General features: G+C 38.2%; 1 protein-coding gene across 2 annotated transcripts in view; it reads left to right on the top strand.

Annotated features, from left to right (window-relative positions):
• The window catches only part of LIN7A (lin-7 homolog A (C. elegans)), a 139,465-nt gene extending 130,304 nt beyond the window's left edge, over window positions 1-9,161 (top strand). Inside the window, exons 6-7 of one of the 2 annotated variants that reach the window (XR_001360196.1) lie at window positions 458-676; window positions 8,846-9,003. Coding sequence is in view for 1 of the 2 variants with exons in the window: in XM_005884157.2 (XP_005884219.1) it covers window positions 458-676 (219 nt within the window). In the remaining variant the exon portion in view is untranslated. Of the gene's footprint in view, window positions 1-457; window positions 677-8,845 lie in introns of both variants that reach the window. The other variant, XM_005884157.2, reaches the window with a different exon arrangement.
• The last annotated feature ends 9,878 nt before the right edge of the window (window positions 9,162-19,039 follow it).

Genomic DNA, 19,039 nt, shown 5'->3' with positions numbered 1-19,039 from the left:
TCTGGACTCTGTTCTGTTCTGCCTCTCACTACACCAATAAGACTGAACTTCACTCATGGGAATAAATACTTAATAAATACTGATATCTGATAGGAAAGCCATCCTTTATTACTATTTCTTAATTTTTTTCAAAATTTTTCTGACTAGTACATTTACTCTTCCAAATAAAATTTAGAAATGCCATTCTAAAATGTTAGTATTATATTTTTGGTTATTATTTCTCACCCTCTTAACTTGAAGCCCCAGCCAATCTATTCTGTACCCTAGTGAATCCTAGCCTGATTATAGTTCAACTGCAAAGTACTAAACAATAAAGATGATGGCAATAAATCCTATTTGCCACAGCTTCTCGAAATTTCAAATGTCGATATTTTAATACAATACTAATTTCAGATTTGTCTCTCAAGAAAATGAACATGGAAACTCTCCACTTTAAGAAGTGTCACTGTCTTTTCAGAGTGTAGAAGGCGAACACCATGAGAAAGCTGTGGAACTCCTCAAGGCTGCTAAGGACAGCGTCAAGCTGGTGGTGAGATACACCCCGAAAGTCCTGGAAGAAATGGAAGCTCGCTTTGAGAAGCTACGGACAGCCCGGCGTCGACAGCAGCAGCAACTGCTAATTCAGCAGCAGCAACAGCAGCAGCAGCAACAAGCGCAGCAAAACCACATGTCATAGGTGAGACGTGCCTTCCTCTGTACAGGGCAAGTCCATTGCATATTGCAGTGTTTGTTTGTTTTTTAAATATATTTTTATTGATTTCAGAGAGAAAGGGAGAGGGAGAGAGAGATATAAACATCAATGATGAGAGAGAATCAATGATCAGCTGCCTCCTGCACGCCCCGCTACTGGGGATCCAGCCTACAACCTGGGCATTTGCCTTGACTGGGAATCGAAGAGAGATCTCCTGATTTATAGTCAATGCTCAACCACTGATACATACCGGCTGGGCTAGTGTGTGTGTGTGTGTGTGTGTGTGTGTGTGTGTGTGTGTGTGTGTGTGTGTTTTAATATGGTTTCTTAGCTGGGATAAAATTATTAGATTTGATAATTAAAAATACAGTCAAACAAATAATAATCTCAGAAAATGTAAACACAATAGACGCTTGCTTTATGTGTCATTCAGCCACATTCTTTGCAAATGCAAGATATTTTGGAAAATAATATACTTTGCAAGGACCAGGTACAGACGCTTGATAACCTTTTACAAATTAGGGAAATGCAGCCTCTGTGCAAACCCAGATCCTCAGGCACAAAGCCAGATGACCAGGGTGGAGGCTGAAATCCAGCTCCCCGCTCACTCCCGCGGCCAGTGGCCTTGGCAAAGTGCATAGACTCAACAACCTCTAGTGCTGAGGCTGGGAAGACCCCCTTTGGTTAGAAAACTGCTTCACTGAAAAGAATGAAGTAGAGGCTTGTCGGTGTCCATGCTAGGAAAGGTTTTGAAATTCTCTTTAGATGTTCATTTAGAATGTGCCCGAGATGCACCTGCCTTTTCCTATATTTCACTTTGTGGCAAAGAATACTCATATTTTTCTATATATCTTAAGAAAATTCAATAAAAAAATCTTAAGAGTCTTTGACGTATCTGCTATGTGCTAGGCCCTTCTCACATGTTTATCCCTCACCCTCAGAAGAACTCTTTAATGTAAGTATCATGAAAACCCACTTTTTTAGATGAAGCTTCAGTAATTTCAGTGGAGTCCTCACAACCATAGTTACAAGTAGCACAGAATTATTTTACTTTTCGCTCTACCAGGTATTTCATATGCTGTCATCAGGTATTCTGGAGTCATCTAAATTTATCTTGCTATCTTTTGGAGGCCACAGCTTATATCATTAGATATCCCTACACGATGACATCTGCAAATGTGTGTTTGAAGTGAGGTTCAAATGCTCTTAGGAAAATGACAAGGGGTAGTGGTGATTTTAACTCCTTCAATGTCAGATTATTATTTGCACAACCAGAAACATTGGATATGACATGAGACTTTCAATTTTTTTGTGGCACTTATGAAAAGTAGAAGCTACATGGAGAAGTCAAGAGTATGGGATTTGTCCTCAGAGAGTTGGGAATTCAACAATCTATCTTGCTTTTATAGCCTCCTAATCTTATATATACATCTTACTTTGATGTCTTTATCTAAAACTCCATTCCATTCTAAAAGCTACATTTATTCAACAATAAATATTTATTTAGCACTATGATGGGCAAAGTACTGTTCAATAGGCTGAAGAACCAGCACAAGCTAAGAAAAATCCTTGCTCTCATGGTGCTTACATCCTGGTTAGAGGACATAGTTAATAAACAAGTAAATTAAATTATCCTAGAGGGACCAGTATTTTGCAGAGTTAAAATTGGGTGCTTTGATAGAGACTGGTTAGATCATGACTTTCAACTAGGTGACCAGGGAAAACTCCTCAAAGGAGGTGACAATTAAACTTGAAATTGAATGATTAGGAGAAGACAGAAATGAGCAGAAGAGGAGGAGAAAACCAGTGTAGTAGCTCTAAGGCTGACATGAGCTACTTGATGTTTGAGAAGCAGAAAGAAAGCCAGAGTGGTGAGGGAATAATGAGAAGGACAGTGAGATAGATGGGGGCCAGGTCACAGAAAGCTTTTTAAACCACTGAGGGAAGTTAGATTTTACTGCAATTGAAGCCACTCAAGGTACTTAAGGAGGGGAGTGACATGATCTGACTTAGGTATTAAAAATGATAACTCTAGCTGCTATCAAGAGAATAGATTATTGCAGGCAAGAGTGAAAACAGAGACCAATTAGGAGGCTATTAGGAGTCTAGACAAGTGATGTAGTGGTTTGGAATAGGATGATACCATCAAGAGAGAATGCTATGGATGCTCATGGACAAGTAATGTTGTCCATATCCTTCTCTCTCATCCATTCCAAATGTAAAGGTACTTTACATTTACACTTTCAAATCCTTTCAAACATCTCTTTGCTAATAACAATTCACTATTTTTTAGTCAAGCATTGACACTCATTTCACTAACTCATTTTCTTCCATCCTCAATATTATAGACTTGTACCAATTCTGCTCATTGACATGCCACTGGCCCACAGTAAATTTTTTCTGAAGTATTTTGAAAGAAATATGTTGCCATTCTGACTTCTGAGGTCTTACTAAAAACTTACAGCATTATGCTCACTCAATCATCTTTGGAAGTATACGGGTTGGCCATAAATAGGTATTTGCTGGGCCATAAACTCAACTTCATTTCTCTGTTCCATCAGCCTTCATTAAGTCACTTCAGAATTTCCTAATGTCTCACCACCAAAGACTAACATTTTTAATAAAAGGCAATTACAAATGGTGTTTTTTTTCTTGCACATGATGTGGTAAAGCTCTATTTAAGTGAACATTAACTTTATATTTATACTCGCCAAGACAACAATTTCAATCTTACACAGGCATGGACCCTTGAGATAAAACTGTGGTGACCATTTCAAGTACAAGCAAAATAAAACCAAGTTATGTCACCCAGGGATTTTATGGTGAATTTATAGTCAGAGACCTACATTAGCTCTTGTTCAACTTTTAATTAATTAAGCTTTTTAAGGATTAAATGAGATTTGCTACACTTGCTAACTCATGCTATGGTGGCTTTTGCAAAGACATTTGAAGCTAATTTGACATATTTACTTTGAACAGATCTCTGATATTTTTTAAGTATGACAAATCAAGAAAAGATTAGGTAAAGCAAAAGACTTGTCAGATATTACCTTATTGCTTATCACACAAAATATAATTTCTATTCTCTAAATTAGAAATAACTTTTTAAAAAATCTGAGATGGTATAAATTATGGAGTAATTAGCATGGTAACTGCTGGATACAAATGGAAAAATATGTTGCATGTGGATAGTATGTAGAGAATGTCCCTTATACCTACTTCTAATATTAAACTTTATTGAAGTAAAATGCAGTTGTTTTTTCTCCAGCTTCCATGTTTGGTAATAAGAAAGAATAGATTACATTTTCTAAAATGTAGTAGATATGATCACTATACAATTATATTATGGAATCTTAAACAGAGAGTATGAATATAGGGTTTTTTATCTATACTCACTTTTCAAAATTTTATTTTTCAATTACAGTTTAAATTAAATGTTATTTTGTATTAGTTTCAGGTATACAGCATAGTGGTTAGACAATCATGTCCTTTACAAAGTGGTTCCCCCAATATTGCAAGTACCCACCTGGCACCATAGGTAATTATAATACTAGAAGAGGCCTGGTGCATGAAATTTGTGCACTTGGGGGAGGGGTCCCTCAGCCTGGCCTCTGCCCTCTCACAGATGGGGGACCTCAAGGGATGTCCGGCCCTCATGGGATGTCCAACTGCCATGGAGGCAGGAGAGGCTCCTGCCACCGCTGTGCTCGCCAGCCATGAGCCCGTCTTCTGGCTGAGAGGCACTCCCCCTGTGGGAGTGCACTGACCACCAGGGGGCAGCTCCTGCATTGAGCATCTGCCCCCTGGTGGTCAGTGCACGTCAAAGCAACTGGTCATTCTGCCATTTGGTCAATTTGCATATTAGCTTTTTATTATATAGGATTATTGACTATATTCCTTATGCTGTACTTTACATCCCCATGATTGTTCTGTAACTACCAATTTGTAGTTCTTAGTCCCTTCACTTTTCCCCCTCACTCCCCCAACCCTCTTCCCCTCTGGTAACCATCAGTCTGTTCTGTGTATCTGTGAGTCTGTTTCTATTTTGTTTGTTTATTCACTTTGCTCTTTAGATTTCATATATAAGTGAAATCATATGGTATTTGTTTTTCTTTGTCTGACTTATTTCACTTAGTAGAATACCCTTTAGGTCCATCCAAGCTGTCACAAATAGTAAGATTTCATTCTCTTTTATGGTCAAACTAGAGGCCTGGTGCACGAAATTTGAATTTGTGCATGGGGGTGGGTGGTGGTGGTGTTACTCTCAGCCCAGCCTGCACCCTCTCCAATCTGGGATCCCTCTCACAATCCAGGACTGCTGGCTCCTAACCGCTCACCTGCCTGCCTGCCTGATCACCCCCTAACCACTCCCCTGCCAGCCTGATCGATGCCTAACTGCTCCCCTGCTGGCCTGATTGCCCCTAACTGCCCTCCCCTACTGGCCCGATTGCCCCTAACTGTCCTCCCCTGCCGGCCTGGTCACCCCGGATTCAGACTAGGGCAGTAATTACACAAGGGGGCCCTCCCCTGCAGGGCTGGTCCCCCCCCAACTGCCCTCCCCTACTGGCCATCTAATTTCCACATAGGGGCGGCCATCTTTGACCACATGAGGGCGGCCATATTGTGTGTTGGAGTGATGATCAATTTGCATATTACCTCTTTATTATATAGGATAATATTCTATTGTATCCAATAGTCTATTGATGGGCACTTGGGTTGCTTCCATTCATGGCTTTTGTAAATATCACTGTAATAAACATAGAGGTGCATATATTTTTTTGAATTAGTGTTTTTGAAGTATTACATTAATTCAGCTTTAAGCATCTTATTTTTTTAAAGACTGACTTTATATACATCCATAAAATATGGAAATATATACTTTATATTTTACCTAGATTCCAAATAATAAAAATAGAAAAAAAGAGGAGTACTTCTAGAAATGTCAGCATTATGAGGAAGTCTAGACCACAAGCCTTTTTTATTTCTCTGACCTCCTATTGCTGGAACAAGGATGGAGAATTCATTTACATTCAAAACCAGGCAGGATCTTAACAGATGTACAAAGCAGCTGGCGTTTGCCAGAGGCCTCACCAACTCTTTTTTGTCCTCCTGCTCTTCAAGCCCTCATTTCCTTATTTTGTCTACCACTGAGTGTTCTATACCTTCCAGCACCACGGCCTCAGCCATGGCCGGATGGCCTGATCCTGGGAACACTTCCAGAGCTGCCAGCCAGGCATTGGGAGGACCAGGTCCCAGAGGGTGATCGATAAAACTAAATCCAAGGAACCCAGAGTAACCAAGATAAAAACTGGATCAGAAATAACCATCATAATGCTGGATGCAATGCATTAAACTGTTAGGCTGTGCCAAGAACTCTTTTAAGAACTTCATATATGTCCTGGCTGGTTTTACTCAGTGGTCAGAGTGTTGGCCTGGGAACTGAAGGGTCTTGGGTTGGATTCCAGTCAAGGGCACCTACCTCGGTTGCAGGCTTAATCAGGGCCTGTGCGGGAAGCAACTAATCCATGTGCCTCTCTCATATCGGTGCTTCCATCTCTCCTCCTCCCTTCCATTCTTTCTTAAAATCAATGGGAAATATATCTTTGGGTGAGAATTAACCAAAAAAAGAAAAAGAAAAAAGAAAGAAAGAACTTCATATATATTAAATTGTTTAATCATCACAATAATCCTATGGATATTAGGTACTGTTTTTAAACTCATTTTAAAGAAGGAAACTAGTCATGTTGGATTTTTAAAAGTTGACAGAATGTTTTTCAAAGCTTGTAAGCAATAGGGTAGTGATTCATAAACATGGGCTTCAGAGCCTCTGTTTCTTAACCACTTGTCCTCTTTCTTCAGTGGCACCTGCCTTCAAATTCCTCTGTCTCTCCTCACAGACACATTCCCATGAGCTTTCCAGAAATTAGTTCTCAGGCCGCTTAGAGTTGGAGCTATCCAACTCACCCTCACCACTTACTTTCAAAGCAGTGCCCCATACTTCAAAGTACTTCATTATCACAGCCTATTAGTTTCCCATAGCTGCCCTAAAAAATTACCACAGATTTTGTTACTTAAGAGAACACAAATTAATTATCTTGTAATTCTGTAGGACAGAAGTCCAACATAGTCTCACTGGACTCTAGGAGGCTCTGGGTAGACATCATTTCCTTGCCTTGTCCAGTTCCCAGAGGCTTCTTGCATTCCTTGCCTTGTGGTCCCATCGTCCATCTTTCAAACCAGCAATGGTGGCAGAGACCTGCACTGCATCGTGCACTGCATCACTCTGAACTCTGTGTCCATCATCACATCCCCTTCCCTCACTCTCTTCTCACTCCCTCTTCCACTTTTCATTATAGTGGGCCCACCTGGACAATCCAGGGTAACCTGCCTACTTTAACATCAGCTGCTTAGTAGCCTTCATTCCATCTACAATCTCAATTTCCCTTTACCATGGAATCTAACATATTCACTGGTTCTGGGGTCCATTATTCTGCTTACCAGAATGGCCCATTTAAAAGTTAGCAAAGTGCCCGGCTGGCATGCCTCAGTGGTTGAGCATCAACCTATGAGCCAGGAAGTCACAGTTCAATTCCTGGTCAGAGCACATGCCCAGGTTGTGGGCTCGATCCCCAGCATGGGACATGCAGGAGGCAGCCAATCAATGGTTCTCTCTCATCATTGATGTTTCTATCTCTCCCTCCCTCTCCCTTCTTCTCTGAAATCAATAAAATTATATTTAAAAAATAAAAAAAGTTAGCAAGGCAAATTAATCAATAGAATTTAAACTAATGTGGGGAAAAAAACACTAACCTATTGAACTATAAATCTTGGGAAAGAGGAAAATATGAGACACTTGGAGCAGATGGTTCTTCTCCTTGGGCACTATAGTGACCCACACTGTGGGTGCCCAGTGTCCCACAGGCCCACTCCCCCTCTTGATGGATGAGGAGACCCAAGACTCTTACTAAAATGTAGTTGTTCTGAGACCCACTTCCTTGGGAGATGTAAATACATATATGATAAATAAATGTATTAAAAACAGAATCTCTAGATCTCTGCCATTTGGGACTAACAGGAAGTTATTTAATCTAAGGTTCAATGAAACAGTCTGTTGTGGAGATTAAATAAACAAAAGCATGTAAAACTCTGACCAAAACATGTGGCAAGTAAATGAGCACCCAGTAGTAGTAGTCGTCGTCGTCACGGTCGCCCGTGTTGTAGTTGTTAACATGTTCTTGACGGATGTCATGTGTACTAGTCATGTCTTGTTAGGTGTCTTCTGAAGAAGCGCAGTGGCCTCGTGCCTGGTTTCACTTCCACTGTGTGAGCCCACGGGCTTTGAGGCACATCTCTGGAAGGCATGGCAGCTGGAGGGTGCAAGTACCCCCACACACACACACACGCACACACGCATACACATGCATACATACGCACACACACACATGCACACACACACATGCATACATACGCACACACACATCAACCAGAACAATTTGTTAACATCTGTTTTGTATATTGTGCTCTGCATTCATAGAAATAAAAATATTTGCAGCTTTAAAATCAAAGGTTGAAAACCAGTGTTCTCTCTGAAAGAAATGACTCGTCACGGTGGAAGAGTGACAGGTCTCAGAGGAGAGTTTGGGGAAGGCTGCTCCCCCAAACCTGACCATATGGGCAGCTGCCCGCTCGGTTGTAGCTGATGTCAGGCTGGCCTTGTGGGAGAAGAAACAGACCTAATATCTGCTTCGGAGGAGGAATATTGGTGCTTCCTGCAAGAACACCACTAACTGCCCCTCAGAGTCCTATAAAGCTTAGCTATTCTTTGCCTTCATGAAAAAAAAATAAAAAAGTTACCTGGAATTGGGAGGAAGAAATGTTTTACATTTAAGATGTTTCCAAACTGGTGTTCTTTATTTCATTTTAGGGAACAACTGGTGTCTTTTCCATCCTCATTCAGCAATTACTTCCTTTGCAAACATCAGTGTTTGGTTTGGTTTTTTTTTTTCATATATGGAAGATTGTGTATGAATGGTAGCGCCCAAAATAATCCTTGCTGTTCTCACAGAGCACATGCTCTTTTGATATTTTTAGCAAATTGTAGTTGACAAATGAATGTTAATCACCGATTTCTCTTCACTCTTTTTCCTCTTTCAGGTCCTTGAAGTAAAGCTACTTGATCAAACATCCGATAGTCACAAATTTGAAACCGTGCTTCTGAATCCCAGCACATAGTAAAAAGAAAAGACAACACTGATAATTATACCTGTCAAGAAGCTGTGAACGCGTGGTGTATAAATTCTTTACCAAGGCAACTCGACACCTTCTTTATCTGGGCTGAACCCGGGCTGCTCGCTGCTCTTCACACACACAGACCTTCCATTCACTGCAGTGGGAATTCTGTGTGCCAGTGGAGAGGTTTTCCAGTCTGCAGACTGAAACAGTGTAAGAATAAAGTCCATGACTTTCAGATTAATCACCAGGGCCAGGATTAAGTAAACCTTGGGTCTATAGCTTTTCCAGAGATGAACAAAACCCTCATTAGGCTATAGTTCAAACTGCATCAGTTCAATATTGTCGCCACTTAAAACCTACACATTGCCCCTCACCCTGACCTGTTTCACGTCCATACTGCTGAGCTGTCAGAATTAGAAATTCAGTTAATTGCAAAGTCAACATCTTTCCCCCTCTTGAAAACAAGTAATTATACTATATTTATACTCTCTTCAAGTTCTTGAAGCAATTGGCTTTTTGTTTTGTTTCCTTGAATTTTATTATGCATTAATAGAGTAGGCCGATATAGCTCAACTTTTAGTTTGCTAGAAGCAAGGATAGAGAAATCTAGTACTGTATTTTTTTTTTAATTTAAGCATTGCTACTGCAGTGGGAATTCTGTGTGCCAGTGGAGAGGTTTTCCAGTCTGCAGACTGAAACAGTGTAAGAATAAAGTCCATGACTTTCAGATTAATCACCAGGGCCAGGATTAAGTAAACCTTGGGTCTATAGCTTTTCCAGAGATGAACAAAACCCTCATTAGGCTATAGTTCAAACTGCATCAGTTCAATATTGTCGCCACTTAAAACCTACACATTGCCCCTCACCCTGACCTGTTTCACGTCCATACTGCTGAGCTGTCAGAATTAGAAATTCAGTTAATTGCAAAGTCAACATCTTTCCCCCTCTTGAAAACAAGTAATTATACTATATTTATACTCTCTTCAAGTTCTTGAAGCAATTGGCTTTTTGTTTTGTTTCCTTGAATTTTATTATGCATTAATAGAGTAGGCCGATATAGCTCAACTTTTAGTTTGCTAGAAGCAAGGATAGAGAAATCTAGTACTGTATTTTTTTTTAATTTAAGCATTGCTTGTATCTATTATTAATTCTAACAGAATATAATGTATATTTATTCCACAAAATATATATTATGAGAGTGTATTTGTTACAAACTTAGGTCTTACCTTACCAAATATTATGAATCTGGTAGGAGATCATTATTAGCAAAGGACCTGATTTCATGAACTGATCCTCATATGATATTTATATATAACTCTGCACTCAATATTATTTTTTAGGTTTTATATTTTTGATTGATAAGCTCTAGAGAAATCTACGCTCTTTCTACCTACACTGATGTGCCGTCATAGAAGTCTATTTGATATTTTAAAGCTTGCAGCTTTAACAAAAACTAAATTATAATACGTGTGCATATATATACAAATATGTATGTCATACAAAGTTTACATAAGTTTCTTCAAATATAAAATGGATATTTTTGTCAATCTAAGATCCAAAGTATTATTCCTTTTAAAATTAGGCATATGTAAACCAGTGATACTAATATTGTAAATGAAAAGATACTGCTGCCTTCATTCCATGATTCATGTAAGTAAACAATGAGATAATCATATTTCATAAACTATAATTTACTGGGAAATGATCTGTTAGAGCCACATATACAGATGATAACTTTTGACTTATGGTAAACCTAGGCACCTAAGTCTGATTTTACTCTATGGAATGAATAGGAAGCAATAATTATTTGGGTACTTAAATATCTTAAGCACACAAGTGTACCTGGAAAAAGAATAAATATCCAGTTGAAGTATTCTAGATCATTAAAACCGAAGCAAGTATTTGAATATTCCCTCTTCTCAAATGCAGAAGTTGATCACCAAAGATAAAATAGAATTCACATTTCAGACAGTCCTCCAAATTAAAAATCCATAAAGCTCAGTTTAGGAACTTTTTTCATGAAAATAAACGAATCAGAATTATTCTACACATTTTAGTTTGCCCTGTCAGGTGATGATGTTGTCAATGCCAAGTTCTGCCTACTCTTCATAGCCCATCACCCAGCAGAGGATAAACAGCAATGAAACTAGGAGGTGCACCAACTTCAACAAGATTGTGCTGTAGTAACAGATTCTCAGGCTTGAAAACATCATTTTTTTTACTAGATAGAGGTGGGTGGAGGGCAAGGCTGAGGACTCTGAACATTGTGTAAAATAGGTTTGCAAAAGAGAGAAGCATGACTAAAGGGAACAAATGGATACTGCTTGAGCATTATTCAGTTTGAAAGAGGTAGTTCTCATTTTTATAAGAAAAATTTAATAAAACATATATTTTAGTTATCATTTAACAAAGAAATATTAAAGGTATTCAGGCGATGCCACTGATTCTCAGAAAGGGAAGTCATTGAACCTTTGTAATGAGGAAATGGTCATTTTGACACATTTTAATACATTGTATAAATTTGGAGCTTAAGGTATGTTTTTATTTAGCTGTATTTGGTTAATGTTAAATTATCATGTTTTAACATCAATATAAATATTTTCATGGAATTACAGAACAATTAACAAATGAGCAGATACCTTACATTTGTGTTTTCTAGAAGTCCTTGTATTTCTGTGCTTCATTTGCATAAAGATAAATGCTAATAAATGTATGCCAGGCCCTTAGGGGCAATCCATCACACCTAAGACATCTAAGGACCGATTACGTGTCCCAGTGTTCCTGCATACAAGTGTCCAGTCAAATGGCCACATTTTTTCAGTAAAATCTAGTTGTTGAAATGTAAATCTTCCCCTAAAGTTTTAATCAAAAATAACTATGCCTAAGACTTAGAGAGGGGAGGGGAAAAATAAGCGCCCAACCGGCGTGGCTCAGTGGTTGAGCATTGATCCATGAACCAAGAGATCATCAGTTTGATTCCTGGTCAGGGCACATGCCCAGGTTGGGAGCTTGATCCCCAGTTGGGGGCATGCAGGAGGCAGCTGATTGATGTTTCTCTCTCATCAGTGTTTCTGTCTCTCTGTCCCTCTCCCTTCCTCTCTCTCTAAAATCAATAAAAACATGTTATAAAAAACAAAAGACTTAGAACACTTGTGGTTCTCTAAAGTTTCCCTGAACCTATATATAGGGAATGGAAAAAGTGACAACTTGTCTTAATGCTCTTTATTATTAATGATCATATTAATCACTACTCTTATGTCCAAAATCATATTAAAGATATAATAGTTGCTCTTACATGAAGCTCAGTCTCTAATATAATAAACAAATTAGATATTAAAAGTTAAGGGGGGGTCTGTTGTTACCATTCATCAGTGATCCTGGTGAATTTTTGTTCTTTCGGTTAGGTTGGTGGCTGGATTTTTCTAAACTTTTTTTTTTTTTTTTACTTTGAAGGCAAGTACTTGTACCAAACTTTTTCACTGGGCATTTATCTTTTAATTCTGATACCATTTGAAATTGAAATAGAACATCCTTGGGGAGATAATGAGTTCAAATTACAATTGACTTTGGAAAGAATAACAGACTTTCCATGCTTCATGTAATCAATAGGAAATTCTCTGTGAATTACCACTATTTTGTAAGACAATGCTAAGGTCTATATACAAAACCTAGCACCTTGGGGCTTCAAGCCTGTCTCTGAAGAACTTGCCTACAGATGAATCGCACCAATTTACAAATGCAGTTTTCAACCAGGACAAATCAAACAGGTCTGATAGCAGTGTATTTTACTCAGCTGTGTCTGTAGGACTCCAAGACGTTGTAATGTTTTATGGGCATTATTTTAAACATCTATAGATGTTTGTGGATATGTGAATAATACCTGAATTTCTCAACTTCTAGCTAGTATGTGTTTAGCCTACAGACTCAGCCTGTTAGACCAGCTTTAGAAAGCATTGCAGAGTGAAAATCAATGCTCTAGGATTTAGGAGGCCAGCATAAGGCAAGATCTCCCCAATCTTGGGATGGTCCTAGCCATCTCGACCCTCTCTCCATCAAAGACTCAATGAGGAAGGGCTGTGATTGTCTCATGGACTGCCGTATCCCTGGCATCTGATATAAGGTCTGGCACAATGTAGGCAATCAATATTCATTGAATGAATGAATAACAGAACAGGTGGATACACAAATAAATAAATTTTCCTTCTGGTCACTTGAAAATTTTTACCAACTTATACTAATTGGCACTATAATTTATGAATTTCATAGTGAGAATTAGAATGGACTCTTCATAAATATTTTCTAGATATGAGTTTGGAGTCAATTACTTTGAAGGCTTTAAGTATTTGAGGACATTTACACAAGGAATGATTTGGGGATTCAGAGTTTCCATAATGAGTAAAATTCAACCTTTCTAGTTATTTATGAAAGGAGCTTGGCAAGGATAATCTAAACATGGAATTCCATTAATAAATTTTATAAAATATATGTTTTTATTTTTTTAAAATAAAAAAAGTAACACCCTCAAGCATATTATTAATATCCCCTTTGATATTTATTAACTTTTTTTCTAAGGAGTTCATAGTAAGTGGAGTTACCATCCCTAAATCTTGCCTTGCTTTCACAAGATCACTCTCATATTTGATTCCTAGAATGTACCTGAATTTAAGCTTAATCACACAGCTATTAAAACTTTTTCATGTGTTTATTCATTTACCAAATGCTCATTGTGTAACTAATATGTGGTAGATTCTGGAAATACAATGGCAAACAAGACAGACACAGTGCCCTCATGGAGCTTACTGTGAGGAACTACTCAACACTTACACTAGCAATAACTAGAGTTTCCTGTTCATCAGGTTCCTTGATAAAGAAACTAAAATCCTGAACCCCATGCAAATCATGAAGACTTCGTGCACATATTCCTGAGCTGGGTTTTCTAAACACACCACTCAAAAATGCTGCTTAGTCTATCCATACACCATAGTTATATCCCAATGAGGTACGTAAGTATAATTTACTCAGAACTAACATTTAGCTCTTACTGGGTTCTACTGTGCTCAGTACTTTCATAGACTCTCTCATTGAATCCCTTCAACAATTCTACTAAGTAGTTTCCATGTTATAGACAAGAAAACTGAAGCACAGTATGTGACTTGTTCAAGGTCGCACAACTAACAGGTGGAATTAGGATTTGAACCCATGCACTGTAACACAGGAGCTCATGTGTCTAATTATCATCTGTGGCTTGGGGGACACCATTACATTAACATAACTGAGTCACTGTATATAAAATACTTTGAAATTGTAAAGTAGTATACAAAAAGATATTTGTAAAGTATTCATAGTCAACAAACCATGTAAGTGGCAGAAACAAAACACAATCTTATGTTGTAGCTTCCTCTCATGAACACTTCAAGCCAGAGTAGTGGATAAAAGTACAGGTCCAGGAAACTTCTGACATGTGATAAATATTCTAATGATTTTTCAGAATTACTGATTGTTAGCCACTGTGTCTATTTGGTGCTACAAAAAAAACCCTGAAAGAAACAAAATCCCTTGCTATAAGGGCTTATAATAAATACACAGTGTGGAGATGAACCAAGGATAGTTCACATTTATAGGAAAAGATGGGCAGTAGTACTATTTTCTCACCATTGCATGTGATTGTGTCTTTCCAATTGTTTTTATTATTTTTCTGAAAGAGCTGCAAAATTGTGCAGTGGTTCAACCTGACCAAAGTGGTATTATGCTGCTGGGAAGTAAAAATATTAAACACTAGACTGGAAGTATTGTCTTCATTGTCAAATGACTTTAAATTCTTTTAAAGCATGGACATAGAAGGATTTTTAGATGCTGAAGGCACCTGAATATCTGGACACCAAGTTCCTCTATTCCAAACCATAGTGTGGGGTCATACTATTGAGTGGTTAGGTTCTGAAGCCAATAGGAAAGGCAAATTTAAGATCGGCCTGACTACAATCCAGTAGATCAATGTCCATACTTCCAGAGGCTAGCAGGAAAGGACACCTTCTGTGGAAACAGTAAACTCATGGCTCCCTATCATTCACTCATAAAGAGGAATCACATGCATTATTTAAATTTGTTCTCTCTCTCCCCCTCTCAGTTAAATGGGCTTGTGATGCAACTTAAATGCTGTTCCATATCGGTGGAAGCAAGGAGTCATCTTAAGATAACTTTTTATCCCATTCTTTCCTACTACCAATTAGATCCTTCTAAATAGTTAACGTTTTGGGAAATTTAGCTTTACACACAATACACTGGTGGATAAATTAAAATGCCTTATGTTCAAAATCATACTTGTTAACTTCTCTCTGTCTCCCTTTTGACAACTTTATTTCTAAGGATATTACCATTCTCTGCACAAATGTAGTCATCCTTCTCACTTCCATTCACATCAATTCTTAGATTCTTTACATTTTACCTTGGCAAAGTCTCTTGAAACTGTCTTCTCTTATTCATTTTCACTATTTCTACCTATGTATGCACCCTACTAGGACTCTTGTGAGCTTTTAACTATTTTCCCAATTACCTCGTTTCCCCTTGTTTTTCCTACAATTGATGCTAGATAAACCCCCTGAAGCTATTCCTTTACACACATCAGATTCTTAGTCAAGATTCTCTGAGCCAAAACACTAGTATGGTATTGGGGACATTATAGTGTCCTCCTATCCACAAATACAACATATAGAACAGGAAATGTGATGCTATTGAAATCTGGTCATTGGACTGTGAAATACAACCATGAGGTTCCATGCCACTGAAAATGTCACAAGTTAAGGAAATTAAATATTACAAGAGAATAACAGTGTTGTATGGTGAAGATATCTACCAAGACTGTATGCATCTGATTATGACCTACCAATTCCAAAGTATTTGCTTGGTGTGTGTGGGGTGGGTGGGAAGGGGGGGAGGAAAGGGGGATGTGAATATGTGGGGACAGGCAAATGTGGTAACATTAGGAAGAGGTATGGCTTATGGTGTGTATTTTTTCTACTATATAGCATTGCTCTTTTAGCCTTCCTATTCTATCTTGCAGTTCAAGGTCACCACTACCTTTTCCTAGAAACTGTCCCAAATTTCCTGCTCCTGAGGTTTTATTTCTGAAATGCCTCTTTCCTTACCTCATGTATGCCCAAAAAATATCTTCAATTTTAAAAGCCAATTTCCAATGGTACCTCTTCCAAGAAACTTTTTCTAATTTTTCCAGGCCCGATGTTATCTACTCCATCATCAATTCCCATTGTGATATTTTAATCTCTCTTTAGGGCTTTTTCTTAGCTTGTCTTATAGTACACCCATTTGTGTCTTTATCATCATAAGTCTCCCTGCAGTTACTAATTATGCATGGAGTGAGTGCTTAATATTTCTTAAATGGAACTACATTTTACTTGTCAACTTCACAGAACGGCTTCTGGGTTATTTTAGGATCTATTTCAGTCCTCTGTAGCACACACAAAAAGTTCATCTGAATAGAGAACTCAACACTAGACATTTTTAAAGGAGAAAGGAGCTTTAATTATGGAATATTTTGATTTTAAGCAAAAATAAAAATAAAAGTGTGATATTTATAAACCAAATGAATTCAACATCTAACATAAATGTGACATTAATTTAACTCTCCCTCCAACCCCCACAAGGATAAGAAACACAACATCCTAACAGAAAATTCCCACAAATAAACTAAGATGCACTACTTTTTTCATTCTTTAAGTTAAAATAATTACAAATAGTACTTCAAGAAATATTCTACATGAACACAATACAGTTTCAGAGTTTAATTGCAACCTGCCCAATAAATCTTGTTTCCTGTGGGTGTTCATTTATTAACTGCATTGTTGTGTCTAAAAAGACTGTAAGAGTGAGAGATTGACTAACTCCCACAGGAGACCCATGGAGGGTCTGTACTTGGATTTTTTGAATTACAACTTCCCAGCATCTGGGTCTCAGCTTTATAAAGACAGGTTCACTTTTTCTTTTCTAGGAAACCTGGGGAAAGTCTCAGTTAACATCTGTTTTCTCAGAGTAATTATTAATAGCACCCTCCTTAGCTTTCAGAAGTACCTTAATTTAGACAACATATTATAGTGTCAACCTGACTAGAAGTGATAAAGCACTGGGATGATGGTTCACATTAACCTTCCTCAATTCACCAGATAATTGGAAGCATTCTTTTTTGTTGTAAATAACTGAAACAAGATTCAATAGAGCTTGAGTGAAAAGAAAAAAAAGTAAATAACCACTGCCAAAGCAGGCCAGATCCAGGGTCTCGATGTTGATAGAATTTTTACCTCTTCATACCTCTCTCTTCCTCAACTCCACTTGTCTCTCCTCTTTTTGTTTGTGGCCCTTGTTATTTATGCTATAGTCAGTTCCTCTCCTACTCCCTTGCAATACCAGAACTCAGCTATATTTCCTTTACTCTATATCCGTGGTCGGCAAACTGCATCTCACGAGCCACATGCGGCTCTTTAGCCCCTTGAGTGTGGCTCTTCCTAAGCCTTAGGAGTACCCTAATTAAGTTAATAACAATGTACCTACCTGTATAGTTTAAGTTTAAAAAATTTGGCTCTCAAAAGAAATTTCAATCGTTGTACTGTTGATATTTGGCTCTGTTGACTAATGAGTTTGCCGACCACTGCTCTATATCCTTAGAGCTCTTAATCTACAAGAAAAACCAGTCTCCCTTCTCCAGAATCTGTATCATTGAGGCAGACTCTGACTGGCCCTTCTTGGCTCTGGTGCTCACCTCTGGAGGCAAATCACTATGAGAGAAGTGATACGATCAGCTATGCTTGGGTCACATTCTCAGGCCTCTAGAGTGTCTACTTACTAGCTGTAGGGAAACCAAGATAGGAAGCACACTAACAGTTCTACAAGGCACACTAAGAAAACAACTACAAAAGAGATAAAATATCAAAATGAGGGTTTAATTACAGGTGAGATAACACATTATCTGAGAAAATCAGAAAAAAAATCTTCTTGGAAGAGATACCAGTTGAAATGGGTGTTGAAAGTTGAATGGGATTTGACAGGTATGGAAAGAGTCTGGAACAGCACTGAGATAGACACTGACTGGAGGAGGAACACCATCCCAATCTTGGATTAAAACGATCATTTATTTAGTTCTTAATTCTGTAGCTCACCAATTTAAGCTGGGCACAGACAGGCAGTTCTTATGGGTTTGGCTGGTTGGATTCTCCATGTGTTCATAATCAGTTTCACATCAGCTCAATAGCTCAGCTTCTGGGGTTTCCTGACTTCCAAGTGAGGTGCCTCAGTATCCTCCACATGGTCCCTAATCCTCCAGCAAGCTAATTTGGACTTGTTCTTGTGGCAAAAGAAGGAAATCAAGAGAGAGCAGAGGTCCACAAAGCCTTTTGAGCAGGGTCCTCAAACTACGGCCCGTGGGCCACATGCAAATACAAATATTGTATTTGTTCCCGTTTTGTTTTTTTACTTCAAAATAAGATATGTGCAGTGTGCATAGGAATTTGTTCATAGTTTTTTTTTAAACTATAGTCCGGCCCTCCAACGGTCTGAGGGACAGTGAACTGGCCCCCTGTTTAAAAAGTTTGAGGACCCCTGCTTTTGAGAGTTAGGCTCAGACTGATTCAATGTTACTTCCACCACATTCTATTGACCAAAGCAAGTCATGAGGCCAGCTCGGGATCAAGGACTGGGAAAAGAGTCTGTTTCTTGATAGGTAGTCAAAGCTATAGTTAATAGCTAACATTAAGTACTTATCATGTGCCAAGCACTGTTTAAGAACTTTATGTATATTAACACATTTTTATTCCTGGCACATTTTTCATTTCAGAGAAATAGACTACCTGCTTATACAGCTGAGTTCAAGGTCAGGAATTCCCTGAACTTTGGTGTTGTTCCTCATCAGAAGTCAGGCCACTATGCATAGTTGCTGTTTGGCTTCCCAGCTTCCCAGGTAGAATGCAACAGCTAATAGCATGGTATATTACTCAGGCTTCTTCAGATAGATATAGATATAGATATAGATATAGATATAGATATAGATATAGATATAGATATAGATATAGATATAGATATAGATATAGATATAGATATAGATATAGATATAGA

The sequence above is a fragment of the Myotis brandtii genome, unplaced genomic scaffold (assembly GCF_000412655.1).
Source record: "Myotis brandtii unplaced genomic scaffold, ASM41265v1 scaffold82, whole genome shotgun sequence".
In the NCBI taxonomy this organism is placed as follows: Eukaryota; Metazoa; Chordata; class Mammalia; order Chiroptera; family Vespertilionidae; genus Myotis; species Myotis brandtii.
The sequence above is the reverse complement of the archived record's forward strand: the minus strand, read 5'-3'. Positions and strand labels throughout refer to the sequence as shown.